The sequence below is a fragment of the Neltuma alba genome, unplaced genomic scaffold (genome assembly GCF_004799145.2).
Source record: "Neltuma alba isolate B1F8T4 unplaced genomic scaffold, ASM479914v2 tig00001595_pilon, whole genome shotgun sequence".
Lineage (NCBI taxonomy): Eukaryota > Viridiplantae > Streptophyta > Magnoliopsida > Fabales > Fabaceae > Neltuma > Neltuma alba.
The window spans coordinates 71,958-89,021 of NW_021632524.1; the positions used below are offsets into that span (position 1 = coordinate 71,958).

General features: G+C 35.5%; 1 protein-coding gene and 1 long non-coding RNA gene across 4 annotated transcripts in view; one reads left to right on the forward strand and one right to left on the reverse strand.

The window, feature by feature from the left end:
- Positions 1-665, reverse strand: part of LOC114759463 (uncharacterized) — a 21,390-nt gene extending 20,725 nt beyond the window's left edge. Inside the window, exon 1 of the long non-coding RNA XR_003741918.1 lies at positions 597-665. This is a non-coding gene — a long non-coding RNA (uncharacterized LOC114759463). The remainder of the gene's footprint in view (positions 1-596) is intronic.
- LOC114759445 (RCC1 and BTB domain-containing protein 1-like) overlaps positions 1-10,618 on the forward strand; it is an 11,489-nt gene extending 871 nt beyond the window's left edge. Inside the window, exons 2-9 of one of the 3 annotated variants that reach the window (XM_028948617.1) lie at positions 90-358; positions 556-749; positions 908-955; positions 6,964-7,036; positions 8,463-8,634; positions 9,197-9,628; positions 9,703-9,894; positions 10,305-10,618. In XM_028948617.1, the coding sequence (XP_028804450.1) occupies positions 106-358; positions 556-749; positions 908-955; positions 6,964-7,036; positions 8,463-8,634; positions 9,197-9,628; positions 9,703-9,894; positions 10,305-10,362 (1,422 nt within the window). In that variant the 5' untranslated portion in view covers positions 90-105 and the 3' untranslated portion in view covers positions 10,363-10,618. Of the gene's footprint in view, positions 1-89; positions 359-555; positions 750-907; positions 956-6,963; positions 7,037-8,462; positions 8,635-9,196; positions 9,629-9,702; positions 9,895-10,304 lie in introns of those variants that run through there. The other 2 variants (XM_028948632.1, XM_028948624.1) reach the window with 2 other exon arrangements.
- Positions 10,619-17,064: the final 6,446 nt, after the last annotated feature.

Below are 17,064 nucleotides of genomic sequence, written 5' to 3' on the forward strand. Positions count from 1 at the left end.
TTTCTTATTACAAATTGCAAATGAGTTTTTTCATCTTGTCAATTAATTGTTGTATTAACTACTTGGTTCCCTTGGATTGTTATTGTTAGACTCTAAGGTCAATCTATGGATATTGATGATATTTTTGGCATCATTCAACCTGTGAATGTTCCAAGGAAGAGTGCAATTTATGTGTGGGGATACAATCAATCTAGGCAGACAGGTAGAAAGGAGGATAACGACCAGTTGCGGATTCCAAAGCAGCTGCCTCCTGAGCTATTTGGATGCCCAGCTGGTTTAAATGCACGCTGGTTGGATGTTGCTTGTGGTCGTGAGCATACAGCAGCAATAGCCTCTGATGGGTCTCTGTTTACTTGGGGTTTGGACATTTTCTGGGTTCTGTATCCCTTCTTCATATAACTCAGTGATAGTCAAAATCCGTATAGATGTCAAGAAGATTTGGAATTTCTTTTTTTTTTAATCTTGAATTTACACTGGTCACTGCGAGCTTGTAATCTATTAGCAATAATTCATATTTAAATCTAGACTAATATGATAGTAGTATTCTTATTGCAGGGGCTAATGACTTTGGCCAGTTGGGTGATGGAACTGAGAACCAAAGAAAATGTCCCAAGAAGGTAAAACAGTTACAATCTGAGTTTGTAAAATCTGTGTCCTGTGGAGCCCATTGTACTGCTTGCATTTCAGAACCCCGTGTGAGGGATGGTGCCAGGCCATCTGGAAGGCTCTGGGTTTGGGGGCAGAATCAGGTAAGTCTAGTAGCTGTTAAAGAATATCAGTTTATTTTGTGAATTTTGCTCCCAATTTCTCCTTTTTCTTCCTCCTTTTCACCTCCTGTGCTTCATCATTTGGTACAATTTTCCAATATATGTGGTGGATTAAAGTCGATTTCTTCTTTGTACCACAGGCTTCAAATCTTCCTCGCTTATTTTGGGGTGCTTTTAAACCTTATATGGTAAAATATATATTTGTTGCATGTATTGCACCTTTCACGTGTTTTGAGTTCTAAACTTATTTTTGATATTTCTTGATATTTAGCTCGTGTTTTCAACATTCAACTCGTTAATAGATAAAACATTGTTAGCACACAGATTGTGTAATATTTTAACTAATTCTAAATTGAAAAGAAGCCACTATTCTTTGCTATTTTAACCTTGGTTAACAAGGGATAATGGATGGAATCCATCAAATAAAGGCCTCGATCATGTTGGATTTCATCATGGGCACCATTAACCACATATAGCTCTTTAGTAAAAATATAATATGATCTCCAATAATCCTTGGCTTAAATAACTTGATCATAGTTTCCATCTGGTGCTCATGCCTCATTTTAGAGATAGTAATCCTAAATGAGCAATGTAACATAACAAATAGTTGAGGTGCTTGTATGAAAATGAAGGAGGCTCTTGCGCAAGAGCTCACAAGACACACACTCTGAATGACTTAAAGAGGGTGAATATGGTTATAATGAGCATAATTAGTTAGGCAGTCTACTTCTTCCAAGATGGTGTCAAATCTCCTTGATTAAGGTCAAAACATGATGCAATCTGTGTGATGGCCTGTCAACCTTGAAGATGTCGCTAAGGGCTGGATCAAACCTGCTAGATAGCAACACTAATTTTATTCTTTTGGCAAATGTCACGCATAGCCACAAAACTATTTGCATCTCTCTTCATATCTCCCCGGTAGACTGTTTACAGCCACTTCTACGTGCATATGAAAATACTGTGAATTCCCCCAAAGAACTGTGAAATACATTGATTTATGCTTGAACCCTTGGCGATTTTTTGGGTAGAATTAGTCTGCTTTTATATAATAAACAGTCGCCCTGAAGGTTGTACTTCTCATGTGGAGATCAATTGGTGATAACCTATTGAATTATTTGAGAAAGCATATAGTCTTGTATCTCCTCCTTAATACTCTGGTTTCAGATGGTGCTTGCACAAAAGCTCGCCGCCTCATGCATATATTTTGTCATGATAATTGTCTTATTTTTCTTTTCCTGTTTGTATTGTATGTCAAATGTGTAGCCCCCAAGTTTTCAAAGCCAACTTTGTTGTTCGTCCTCCTAAATCCTGATAGGGATTCCTCTAGTAACCCAAGAAATACAAAAATAAAAAAACTTGAAAATAATAAAAGTTGATTAGATAAAATCCAAGAAGAACTTGTCTCGAAATCCTTAGTTAATTTAAAAAAAAAAAAAGGCTCCACAAAGACACCAAACTCTTGCAACCTACTCGTATTCTATCACAAATAGAAAAACACAAGTAAATACTTGTCAGAGAATTTTCGTTCATAACTTCATAACTTGATACAACTGAATCTTTAAATAGAGAAAATTCTAATGAGGCTCTAAAGATTAAAATTAATCTAAAAATCTAAAAAATATTCTAAGGATAAGATGCCATCTATTGAAGTTTAAATCAATGATAGAGTAATAAGATGTAAGATAGTTTGGAAATAAAGGATGTCAGACAATATCCTTGAGATCCCTATTTGGCAATTCATGTTTCTAAAATAACATATCTAATGAATTATTCAAAAGATTTATTTGAAAATCCTAAAAAAATAAAGAATCTTAAGTAAATAAAGCACAAAATAACTAAAAATAAACTAATTAGGAGCTCTTAAGCATCTTAATTCTCGGTGGGTCCCCTTTAATGATTGGATCTCCATCAAATCCTCCGTCCTAGAAGCTATTTAAGGGCGTTTTGTTCTGTCTTGACAGTGAATGATAAAGCCTCCACCTTTCATATCTCTATTAACTAGCTTATTAGTAGTTAGGCTAATTCTATTTGACAATAGTTGGCTGTAGTGTGCAGTAAGTTTTTCTTGCTGCATTAGGACTGTGCTTGCACTAGAGCATCGAAGCATTTGTGATGGAAAAATATGGAAAACTTGCTTTAGGCATAGAATTCTATTTTACGCTTTTTTTTTTATTCTCTTGCTTTATATATTCTAACTTCCTATCCTCTATTTTTTCGTTATTTTCATTACTTATTTTTCAGTGTATAAGTTCAGATTAGTTAGACCAGTAGACCGTAAGTTATTTGTATTATTTTCTCTCTCAACTTCCTCTTCCCTCTATTCTCTTTGTTTATCTCTCTCTTTCTTCCACTTCCTTCTCATTACTTTTATCCTTCAACTAAAACCACCTATCATTCTTGCATTGATGAACCAACCAAACGATTCACAATTGGTCATAGCAATATATAGGATCCATCAAGAGTAAAGCACACAAAAATGCAAAATGTTTTGTAACCTTCATTGGTAATCATGCTAGACTAACTTAGGTTTAGCTTATGAGAGATAAATCTGAAGTTTTTCAATTTTTTTAATGACTTCCATTCTCTTGTTCAGAACCAGCTCCAAGCCATAATCCAATTTTCAATGAGTGATATTGCCAACAAGTACTTGAGTCAAAATATTGACCAATACCTAAGATTGAATGATAGACCTCTTGCAACCAATCCTTTACGTGCACGCACACACTGAACCTCGCTGTAAATAATGCATGTGAAATTAGTCCACCATTCTTGCTCTAACAGCAGCTCATATTCATATCTCTGTTTTCCTTTATTGAACTTTTTTGCTGGAGGGCTATCTACATCTTGTATTAGCCACAAATAATGAAAGTTGAGAGGTAGCTCTTTCCTAAACCATATCAAGCTTCTCATACCATCAGAATCTAGCGAATCTTATCTCTGCAAGAAAACGTTGCAGTTCGAATTCTGAACCTGCTCAGCTTGTTTTTGTGGAGCTTCTACAACTGCATGGACCCCTTCATTTTTTTTAGGGCGGGGCGGGGCAGGGCGGTTCTTTTCAATATCCTAAAGTATTTTGTAGTACGTCCAACACCCTGAAATATTTTTTCATATGCATCCAGTACCCTAAAATATTTTGTTTTATAATTTTGTTCTTATAAGTATTAACTCTTTCGAAAGCAATTTTAACTTTATCTTTAACTCTTCAAAAAGTACCATAAAGCATATTTTTAGTACCTTTTATGATACTGGACGCACCTAAAAAATACTTTAGGGTACTAGATGAGTTACAAAATATCTTAGATGCACTTGAAAAAATGCTTCAGGTGCTGAACACACCGCAAAATACTTTAGGGTGAATACTTGAATGTGTTAGACACATCTTAGCTTCTTTTTTTTTTTTCTTTTTAAAACAAAGTGAGACTTGTTCCTAGACCTACTCTTATCCATGTGTGATTGCTTTGTCATGTGAGCTCTCAAATTAATTAATTAAATTAACCCTATATAGTATAGAGGTCAATCTAGGTTGTCTCTTTTTGTGAGGAGCTTCATTAAAGTTTTGAAAATCTTTTTAATTAAAAAAATGTGATGTAGAGAAGGAAGGAGTAGGAAAGGAAGTCGATTGATTTTTTAGGAAATAAATTGAGAAAAATAAAAAAAATAAAAAAAATTAGAAGAAAGTGGAAAGAACTGAAGAATTTGCTAGAATGATGCACTTCCCATAGACGTTGATGCATGGCTATCAAAGTTTAAAAAGATGAGAAATTTGTATGAAAACAGTTTACCAAGTTAAAAGAAAACCCTAGATAACATCTAAGTCATAATTAACCGAGTAACTATTATACCTAGAAAGCTAGCTTATAATTATCTTTTAATTAATCAATTAAAAATCACTTAGCTTGTGAATTCAATTAAACAATTATATTTGTCCCTTGAAGAGAATTATGTATTGAAAACCCTAGAGCATAAACTATTTGTGCCAATCAAAACAAAAATCTATAAAAACAAGCACTCATAAAATCATGAGGAAAATGAAAATATATTCATTAAAAACTTCAAAATGTGATTGTTCAACTGAAACGTAAATTTAATAACAATTCATAAAAGTAAGAATCCTAACCTAGGAAATTCATGAAAGCAAAGTACTCATGGATTAAAATATAGAAACTAACAAACTCCCTAATATAAATAAGAATTTTGACCACGTCATCTTGTCCTAAAGAGCAAAGAGGACTAGCCACATATATGGATAAATGATATCAAGGAAGAAAATAAGAAGATAGTGAAACAGCTAGACACAAGAGGAAGCCAAGTGTATGCTTGTACTTGTGCAATTTAGGTGGCTTTCTTCCTTCTCCAAGTCTCCCTTGATCTCCCTTTATAGCTCTTAAATTCGTTCTAGTTTAATGAGGAAACCCTTGAGACTTCTAGATTGATTTTTTATCTTCTTTTATTTTGTAAATCCCTTGCCTTTGGGGAAAAGGATTTTATTTAATATATCTTGAATTTAAAAAGATAGAAATTGAATTTGAATTCTTTTGATTTTGTGTGATCTTCATGGTCGCCAAAAAGAAGAGTTTTTGAATTTAAATGATAATGGATTAAAAGATAATGTTTCAAATTTGAAAAAGATATGATGGTAGGATGACCTGGAGTTAGGGTTTAGGAAGAGGATAAAGATGACAATACGGATATTTAAAAAATTAAATGGATAATGGATATATGGTGGATATAGCACGAAATTTAATGAAAAATATGAATAAAATATTTATTCAACTTCAAAACACAATAAAGGAATTATCCACAAAAAGAATTAATTATTCAAGCTCTTTAATTTATAATGGATGATAAGAGATATTTTGGTTAGATATTTTGGATAATTTCCAATGAGATAATTGAAAAATTCTCTTTTAATGCCAAGTGGCTGCCATAAATGTTGTTTTCATGGGGCCTGTGTTTTGTTTAACGGAATATTCTCTAGAATCAAAGCAAAGATACCTTTCAAAAGAGAAATTATAAAAATATAATAAAAAAATGTAAGCTTAAGCAATTAATTTATATAATTTTCTTAGTTCAAGCTATGAGCATCTATTGCATTTTAAACCCTTTAAATATTATAAAATCCCATTAATGTATATCAAAATATATTATAAAATAGGGATACATCAATGTGTATGAATGACACAACGTCTCCATTATTTTCTTTTGTGACATTACCATGTCAATGCCTTTAAATAAGGTATTTGAGGATATCAAAATAGTGGGACATTTATGGGCATCCAAAGGTTTTGGCATCGTGAATGTTAACACACAAGCTATACGTTAGGATAATGATGCAGCATTTTGAGTTGCGTTGGTTATCTTGTCATGTTTGTTGAATTTGATCGCTAATAAATCTGAGACTGCAATAATATTTTTCAGTGGAATAAAGAGGTAGAAAGAAAAGGCTTAGAATAGACGCCTTCTGATCATCTCCTCATTTGTATCCTCGATCTATTAAAAAGATTTGATGCATTTTCTTACATTTGGCTGTTCTTAGATGTGCATGCTGCATGGGTCTGGTAGACTTGATGCTTTTGTTTAGGGTAATGCCTTTGGGCTATAGCGTACTATATGATATAGCAATATATGCTTTTAATGCTTTTTTATTTCATTAGTTTTATTTATGTCTTTAGTAGAACATGTACTGTATATTCTTGTTGTTCTTCACAAAATATATTTATAGGGCCTAACGGGTTTTGAGGCCCAGAGAATATTGTTGCTGTTGCAGCTTCATGCAGTTACTTCTGTAAATTGTATTATGCTGCAGCATTTTCTATTGTCCTGCTTTATGCTTGGTAGTTGGTAGCCTTGTTGAGATTGACTAACATGCACAAATAACTCACCTTGGATTGATTTAATTCTTGTATGCTTTTATGATGTTGTACTCCACTCACAGTCTTGAAGCTTTATTTTTTAAAAAAAATGAAATTGCAGATAATTATTTAACATGCTCAAATAACTCCCTTGGGTTGAGTTAAACTTCATAAAATCGGAATTATAGCATTTAATTCTTATATTTTTATGATGCTGCACAGCTCTAGTAGACTTGATGCTTTTTTTATGGTCATGCCAGTCGGTGGACCTATGTTTGGTCTTGAGTTAATGGTATTGCGTGCTTATGCATTTTATTGTCTATTTTCTATCACACTATATACAGATAATTCGTGAAGCGTCTTGTGGAGCTGCTCATGCAGTCGCTTTGTCTGAAGATGGTCTATTACAAGCTTGGGGTAAATTGCTTCTGCATTCATTATTTCTCTCCGCACATTATCTATGTAGGAGATACTGCATTGAACATAAGAGTATCTACAGTGTAGGTTTCTTACTGCATACTTATCTGTGACTGTTACTATTCTATTCTATTTGCTCCGCAAGTACATGGGTCGTAACAAGCAATAAAATGATGATTAAAGTATCGTTAGCATGAGAATTTGATTTCAAAACCCAGTCAATATTGATTATCACACTTTTGCCTGATTTGAGTGACACAAATATAAGAGTAAACAGAAATATTTTTAAAATTAGAAATTAATAAAAAGGAAAAATGATTCTTCAACTCTTAGGGTTCAAAGGGACCTAGGATTATTTATTCCTTTGTATTTCAAAATTACTCAACCAAACCCCTTATTATACCTGCTTCTTAAGCATAAGTTGTGCTAACCAAAGAGACTAAATTACCTATAAGTACTCACTCAGTCTCTAAATAGGTGTTTAGTTCAATTAATTCATTAATATCTTAATCAATTGATTAAATCCCTATTTTCATTGCAAACCCTATATGGCTGTGTGAGTTTAATGAGTATATCTCTATCTTATTAACAAAACCATCAATTTAATTCGCAAATTTCAGGTTCTCACACGATTAGGTTAAATTCAAGTTTTACACTCAACCTAGCTCTCCCCAACAATCTTATTGATGATTAAGGAACAAGAAGTATTAAGCATAAAATCAACATAATCATGCCATTAATCACAAATATAGGGAAAATGAGTGCTTATCTCAGAATCAAAGTATTTAGCCACGCATATTCAAAAAGTTCATGAAAATACACACACATATCAACACAACATGGAATAAGAGTAGAGGTAGTAAGATGGAGAGGAAAAACCAAGGAAGGAAGCCCTCTCTTTAAAGCTCCTAGCTCAATCTTCTCTAAAAAGCATGCCTAGGACACCAATTCATCATAAAATATGCCAATAAAGGCTCAAATAAACTCTTAAAGGACCCTAAAATGATATGAAAGACATGGGAGAAATGGGTCCAATCACACGGCTTAACAATTTTTTGCCGCAGCCAAGTTTGCCTCTATTTTAGGCCACATCTAGGACAGAGCACATTGCATCTCATTTTGCATCTGGAAAATTTTGTTCTTCTAGCTTAAATGAAGAGTTTTATCCAATTTGGAGTCTATTTGTTCTTCTTTGATCACCATAATGTGATTCTAAAGCAACCTTGATCCTCAAATACTTCCAAGTGGCTTGACGTAATTATTCTTATGCCAAAATATACCTTGCAAAAATGACAAATTTTATAAGCTCAAAAATAACAAGGATAAAAGCCAGAATATGAAAAATACATATAAGAGTGCATAAAACTCAAGGAAAAAGTGGTGAAATGACATGAAATCCAGTGATTAACATATTCTCATAAACCAGGCTACAATGAGTATGGTCAACTTGGCCGTGGTGTTACTTGTGAAGGATTACAAGGTGCTCGTATAATAACTGCTTATTCAAAATTCCTTGATGAAACCCCAGAGCTGGTGAAGATTACCAAAGTGTCATGCGGCGAGTACCACACAGCAGCAATCTCTGATAAGGGCGAGGTGTAAGTGGCCTAAAGGTCTTTCTTGATGGAGATAGTTTTAGATTTAAGCATGAGCATTGTGGTTTTAGATTTCCCGCTTACAGCCTGACCGTTGGTAACTTTCTTGATGGGGATGGTTCACATAATTATTATAGAAAATACAAGAAATACCTTAAAATCTTATGCTTCTACACAACTTAACAGACTTTTGGAGTATCACACCCTTGAAACCTTTACACGTTAAACTTTCTACTGTTACTTGCTTGTTTGGATATTGGCTTGTTCTATTTCTTTCTTCTTTTAGTTGCTTGCTTTTTCTATTTTAATTTTAAATTTCAACTTTGTATGGACTCCGTTATAGATGTACAATTGGAGATGATACTCAACCAAGTGGGTTTTTTTCTTTTTTGATAAGAAAAAAGTTCAAGTTTCTTCTATCCTTTGCCCAATTGATACCTAGATAAAGCTGTATAGTTCTAGCCCCTTATGTGAGTCATTGTTTTAGTTCTGTGTTGAGGGTGATGGGGTATTGACACGTCAGACTGCATGATATTGAATAATGATTATTTTTTGCACACTGTAGCTACACATGGGGCCTCGGAAATATGGGTCAACTTGGGCATTCTTCTCTCCAGTATGGAGATAAAGAGCTTCTGCCCAGGCGAATTGTTGCCCTTGATGATATTTTTGTGAAAAATGTGGCGTGTGGTGGTGCACATTCTTGTGCTTTGACTAAGGAAGGAGCTCTTTATGCTTGGGGTGGTGGCCAAGCTGGTCAGTTAGGCCTTGGGCCCCATCCTGGGTTCTTTTCTTGCGTCCCCAATGACTCTCGGACATTCTTTCAGAATATTCCAGTTTTAGTTATTCCAAAAGGGGTGCAACTTATGGCATGTGGACATTGCCACACTCTGATTTCCACAAGCGATGGTAGAATTCATGGATGGGGTTATAATAATTATGGTCAGGCTGCCAACGGGAAATCTACATATGCGTGGTACCCATCGCCTGTCGACTGGTGTGTATTCATATTTTTATGGTTTCTTTCTTATGATCGTGGAGGCGCCTGTGTTGCTAAAGCATATATTACAGGTGCGTTGGGGAAGTGCGGAAACTAGCGGCTGGTGGGGGCCATTCGGCAGTGCTGACTGATGCATGTTGCTTGAAGGAATTGTGTGAGTTTACGCTTGCAGACAATCTGACTTTATCTAATGCTTCGGAGGTAGAGGATGTTGCGGCTAGAACCGGCTCAGATGCTTTGGCACGGCTTTGTGCCAGACTCAGGTATTTTGTATTGGCATATTTTGAGGAGATTCATATGATATTAATAGCGGCATTGAATTTTGTTAGGATATGGCAAAGATGATCGATTAACAATTGAGGTCTAAGAATTCGTTGTCTGTATATCCAATCCCAAACTAGAATATGATGGCCGAAATGGTACCAAACACCATTCTAATTAGTGTATTGCTTTTGTTATGAAATTGGGGTATTCCCCTGGTTTCCGTTGGATGTTATTAATCTAACTTTTTAAAGTCTGAGAAATGTGCTTGGGCATGACTCACGAGCCTGTGCATCATGGCACAGCAGTTTGTCTCTTCATCAGTTTCTTCCATGTCATAGCTTTTATGTGTCAATAATGACTATTTTTATGTCTCAATAATGACTATTTTATGCCAACTTTTCCATGGCAGGGAGAATTTGCTCGTTGCTAATGATTGTGCAAGAGATGTGAAGAACAGTAAAATTTGAAACTGTTGAAGTATTAATTGTAATGCATTTCCTGTAATTCACACATATTCATAACCGGCTTTGTATTTGCTTGAACAAAAGTAACCAGGCTGGATGAGGATTCCTTGGTCAGATTACTACATAATCAATAAGGTCCTTGCACCATTTCATGACATTGAATGCCTGCATTGAAGATTTACATCACTCTTGTAATAAATGTGAATATATTAGATATAACTTGCATTCTTCGGCAGTAATTCTGCCTGTTTTCGGGTTCTTTCAATTCTAGTTAGCAGAAAAGTGAGATGGAAGTAGGGCTTCCTTTTTTTTTTTGCCAGCAGGAAACAGGGCTTTTGTGAAAAGAGGAATGCTAATTGCCCAAGCTGAAGTACCATAAATATGTTGAATGGGCTTGGACAAGTGATTTGATTAATGCATCTCCGATAAAAAATGTTTATTTAGGAACGGTCTCCATCTTTTCTTATATATCCTTGTATTTTTAAAAATATTTTTGGCCAAAATTTTAAAAATGTTTAGATAAATACTTAAATGGGATTTTTTTTTGCCTTGATGGATGTCTCGAATGCTATGGGTTTGGTCACCACGTGAGATGAAAGATATTAAAACCAGTGAAAAGAATAATCATGGAAGTATAAAATGATTGTTCTTTGCTTTTTTGACAATTTAGAATGCATAGAAGTTGTCTGATAATAATTATGGACATTATGGACATGATGGTCGTTAGAGTCCATTCTTTTAAACTTTAAAAATTTGCATCCTTGGGGTGAGTTTTTCCTCTCCCGTCCTCAACTCTCTTGAGGTGGTGGAAATCGTCTTTCTCATCCTTGTGCGAGCTATGGTCATGCCGTCTTCCTCCTCTGTCCGTCCTTTGTGTTGCCCGTTCTTTCTTCTTTTTTTTGTGGTAATGAGTTTTCTATGGTGGCGTTCTTTATCTCTCTGACAATAATCAACCCTGTGGGTTTTGATTCCAATGCCACTTGCTTTGATGGGTATAGATCAAATATCGACAATGTGACTTGGATATACGTTTTTGGGGGAAGGGCACTGTTGGTGTCTGTCTCTATTGGTAGTTGCTGGTCTTGTTCGGTGGGGGCGATTCGAAGCTGTTAGTATTGGGTATATGCTTTATCAAGCCGGGTCTGTAAATAGGCGGCCAACGGTGAGCTCTCTTTCCTCCGATGCTGTATATTTGGCTGACGACTGTAGGTGTCGGCTTCTATGGGTTCTTCTATAATTTTAACAACCATTCTTGGTTGCTTTTTAGCCTACAAGAGAGGTGGGTCCTTTGGCGGTGGTTGTTTCAAACCCCCACCCCTTACTTTGGCATCAATACCGGTGACGACGTTATCTCCCTACAGACTTCGGCAAATCGACAGTGGTCCTTTCTCTCCTAGTTTTAGTATCAGAGTTAGGGTTTTTGTTTTCGGCTATTAGCATGATGGCCTTTCTTTGTTGGTCTTTTATTGGACTTTGTTTGTCTTGGTTCTTATTTTAATGAAAATATAATCCTAGCAGGTCAAAACAAATTATGCTAAACATGAGAATTCTTTTTTAATTGTTTGTTTACCCTCTTAGGCGAACTCTCCATAATGCTGCATTTCAAATATGCCTGGAGGCAAAAACACAAGGACGTTCGAGCACAAGGAAAACCCAAAAAAGAGGACTTGAAGACGCAAAGCTACACAGGAAGATGAAGCAGTTCTATCTAGAACAAGGATATTTATCAAAGTTGATTTATGCCTTCATCATCAAGGTATAGAGTCATAATTAATTAATTACTTAATAATAAAAAGGGCCATACAGAGCCACATCATAGTTTATCTGATCAAGTGGCGCGACATCCATGGTGGAATGATAGTGGCGCTTCTGGGTGCTGTCTGATGAGCTTCCACTTCTTCCTCTTCTGATCCTCTTGCTTGATGTAAATTCGCACTAATGAACAATCAAAAGAAAGATTTAACGGACACTTAATCAAACTAGATCTTTTTTAGAGAAAACTGTTTAGATAAGACAAATTCCAAAGACTTACAGAGTCAAAATAATCTTTAAGATCCAAAATGCTTAGAGTTACTTACAAATTGCTCATCAATAAAGGAATTTGAATTCATAGTTTTATGATATACGAATAAAATATTTTGTATTACAGAGTTTGAAAAATAAAATATAGATTATTAATGGTAGGGTTTGATTGCTTTATGTATTTGTGCGTTGTTATTAATATTGATCATCAATCAAACTTTACCCATATTTTCATGCCTCTGCGTAGAAAAAAACTTTGAGAGAATAAAGCATTCACGGTTGACTGAATAAACTTTTATTTTTTAAATATCAAATCGTGAAACTCTCACCAATTTCCTAGTGATTCCTCCATGTCTAAGATAATATTATGAGAGTTTAATGTTGTGTAAGGGTAACTGGGCCATTAGAAAGTAATACAAAGATTAGTAATGTGGTGATAACTGTACTTGGAAAATTAAATTAAAAGATAATAAAAACTAAGAATCTGTAGTAAAAAAATACAGCGGAGAATCATGTTACAGTCACACCCACACGCATCTTTAAATTGAGTTTTGCAGACTTTAAACCTTAAAGTAACATTTTTAAGGGTAACTCAATACAAGAATATGACTGTCAGAAAACCCCTTTTTTTTTAAAAAAAAAAAACAGGACTGTCAGAAAACTTGTAGCATAGGTAGACTCATTATAAAATTAAGAATTTATAACAAGATACCCTATTTAAAAATTATAAATACATTACAACTAGTTTCTCAAACTCTACACAATGGATAGAAAATATATATATTTTTTCACAAAATTTGTATGCATATCAATTTCTTGGACTGCATTTAGGGAGACCCAAAAACTATATGGGAGAAAGAATCTGGAGATTCTTTTTGGGACAAAACTGATCAAATAAGATATGTTGTTTCGTTTCTTGAACAAAAAAAGAAATCTTTTCAAGTGAATTTAAATGATCGATTGCTAGAAAATCCTTTCTAGTGTCAATGAACACACAAACAAAAGAGGGGGAAATCTTATGAACATCCATATCAGATGGCCTCATGAGTGTGAACTCAAATATGTCTATTTAGCAGATTGGATAATAATACACATATTTTGCGCCCTTCCACTATCACCTAGAGCCAATCTATATATCATATATATTATATTTGCTTTAAGACCCGCTGCAATGGGATGGAATATTTTAATGTTTTGTTTTCTGCAAATAAGCTGCCACCCACAGCATTCTTCTTGAAGAAGCACTAGTACTTAACAACTCAACATCACATAATTTTCTTTAAAGAAATTCATCCACATCCTTATTAGATAAAATATAATGACAAACATCTAAGAACTTCAACTTTGTCCTTCTCAGATCATTCTTATAATCGCTTGACCAATGTTCTATAGGCTTCCAATTTTAATTATTAATCCAAGTTTTGAATCCATTAGAGATTTCAAGTTCATGTTTCACCATAAAGGATATATATAGACGGAGAAAAAGAAAGAGAGAGATACCCAAGAGTTAAAGTAGGAAGTTGTAGCTGTTGAGCAGGTACATTGAAGCTAGGTAAATTATGTCCTTGAGTGTCCTTCTCCTTCTGGGGATTTTCAGTCAGTGTCTTTTCTTTCTCCTTTACCTATAAATCCATAAATAAACAGTCACAAAGGTATTAATAAAGTCTTCAAATAAAATAATAAGTAGATTAGGGTTAGCCACTCAAAATCGTTCTGAAAAAAGTTAAAGAGAGAAAGTAGAGAGAGTTGCTCTAAGTTTTTTTTTTTTCCCATACAATCCAATGACCCAAGTGCCCGGAAGCATCCTCTTGATCAGTCATTGACAGATCAGGTGCAACTGGGCTACGTGGACTTTTACTTAGCATAAATGAGATGGGAGGAAGTGGGGTTGGCGAGGCTCAACCATAGGACGCAGATGGAGGGAGTTCCACAAGAAGCGAGGAAGAAAATAGAGGGAAAGTTGCGCGAAAGGCCAAAAATTACATTGGAGAAGTTTCACTGCAGTCGAGAGAGGAGGACTAGATGGTAGAACCAAAAATAGTATCGGAAACGCAAGACAAACCTCGTCTATCTTATGCTAAAGCCAAAAATGAATAGGAATAGAGAGGGAAGTAAGGATAGCAAAATGGAGGAAGTTTGGGATAGGAACCTCCTGTATAGCGATGAGAATGTTATAAAGGAAGGGGTTACTATCCTAGATACTGAACTAGGACCACAGATAAACTTCTCAGAGAAGGAATGTAAGAGATTGGAACAGAGCTAGAAAAACTCCCTTACTGTGAAATTTTTGGGAGGGAGCATAGGCTTCATGCAACTGAGGCCTAAACTGCAGCTTTCATGGGGGAAAGGAGGAAAGGTTGATATGTCAGTTATAGGAAATGGTTATATGATAGCCACCTTCCAGGAATTGGATGACTACTACTTGGCCTTAGAAGGAGGATCTTGGCTACTCTAGAACAATTATATAACAGTGCAAACATGGAAGAGGAACTTCAACCCATGGAATGAGAAGATCCAAAAGGTTGCTGTTTGGGTGAGATTACCTGGACTTCTTGGAGATTACTACGATAGGAAGTTCTTCTGTACTCTAGAAAATAAGATAGGCACAGCAATAAGGGTGGATGAGATGACCTTGTCAAGAGCGAGAACGATATATGCATGAATGTGCGTAGAAGTATATCTGAATGTCCCACGCTTGGGTTTATACATTATAGATGGTAATAGATTAAAGATTGAATATGAAGGCCTAAGGCCTTTAGATTATATGTTTTCATTGTGGTAGATTTGGACATGACCATGACCACTGCCCACTCAAGCTGCCAGCCATAGAAAAAACCACACATGCTGGAGGTGCTAACAATAAGGCCATCAGAAAGGAAGGAGAGAACAAGTTGCCAGAAAAGGACCAGGAAGAAAGATTTCGATAATGGATGTTGGTGCAAACTTTGAGGAGGGAAAGACGGCCAGTGGAAAAAGAAGGTCAGAATGTGTCAAGCAAAAAAGGATTTGAATAAGGAGATCCACGCCTCGAGAATTGCTACATTAGATGTTGAAGAAGTGAACCTTGAAGAAAGAGAGAAAGAGGTGACTTTGTGAAAGCCCCTAAAGGACGTCTCTAATGTACCAAAAGGGAAAGAGAAAAAAGAGCTGATGGCGATGCAATCAAAAAAGATTATAGAAGGGTAGGGAAGAAGCCTAAAAGGACGGACAACAAATGGGAAGTCAGTAGGATCTACAAGCCTATCACAAGACATAAGGCAGGAGATAGAAGGAACTATAGTGGGACCTAAGACTAGAGCAGTAATAGGGGGAAGCATAGAGGGTCTGAGGCAAGGAAATATTGATGAAAAAAAATGGAAATAAATAGGCAAGAGATAGTAGGTCGAACTGTAAAAAGAAAGAAGCAACAATATAGGCCCAAGGCACCAAAGGTGGGCTTAATAGAAGGAAAACCAAGTGGGCCAGAATCAAGAGTCAGAAGGTAGGTGGTTAGAGAACAACAGAGACAGAATTAAGGATCATATAGTTGAACATTTTCCAGACTCACTCCCAAATGATATGGACGAGCTAATGGCTGTGAGGAGGAAAAGCCACTTGATTTTGATAATCCAATAAAAGTTGCAGGACTATCAGAAATAGAATCTCATTTGGCAAGACAGAGAAAGATTGAGTCACGACTAGCAAACAGGAACCACCAATTGATGTAAGTGTGGTTTCTTCAATCTCTTTTATATAGTTTTTTATGATGATATTAGCTTGGAATATAAGAGGATCTACTGGAAGTAATTTTGGCATCACTCTAAAAGAACTCAAGAGCTGCTATAAATCAAGAATAGTGATACTGGTGGAAACTTGATGCAGTGGTATTAAAGCACAAAAGGTTATTAAAAAGCTGGGCTTTAACCACCAGATAATTGAGGAAGCATGTGGCCTCTCAGGGGGAATCTAGATTCTTTGGAATGATAACACAATTAGTATCTTAGTCATTTCCCACCATAAACAATTCATACATTGTGCAATAAGGGGACTAAGATGTGATTCATGAAACCTCATTACCATTTAAGGAAGTCCACGAGAATCAGAAAGAGAGAGTTGTGGGGTGTCTAAAGGATATTGTGGGAAGGAATACAGCACTTTGGCTTCTCTAGGGTGACTTTAATGATATAAGGGATGAAAAGGAACAGTGAGGAGGTAGATGAATACAAGAGAGAAAATGCAAGAGATTCAACGAGAACATTGAAAAATGTGGACTAATAGAACTAGGTTCAAAGGGGCCCAAGATGACATAAAGAGGCCCAATTACTTTACATGGGAATAGAATGTTCAAATGCCTAGATCGCGGGCTATGTAACCCAACTTGGAGGAATATGTTTGATGAAGCTTGGATAAGGGTTGGACCCATAATCAATTCAGATCATCATCCCCTCTTTGTTTTCTTAAAGGAAAAAATGAAGCGAAGGGGAATCGGCCTTTTAGATTTGAAGCTTGTGGATGAAGCACAGAGACTTTAAAAACTTGGTGAGAAAAAAACTAGGAACAACTAAGAGCAATGTGGTAAACTTTGAAATAGCTTGAACCTAAACTTCTTGATTGGAATACTAACATCTTCGGACACATTGCACAAAGGAAAGATGAACTCTTGAGAAGACTAGATGGTATTCAATGATCCTTGCACTATAAGCA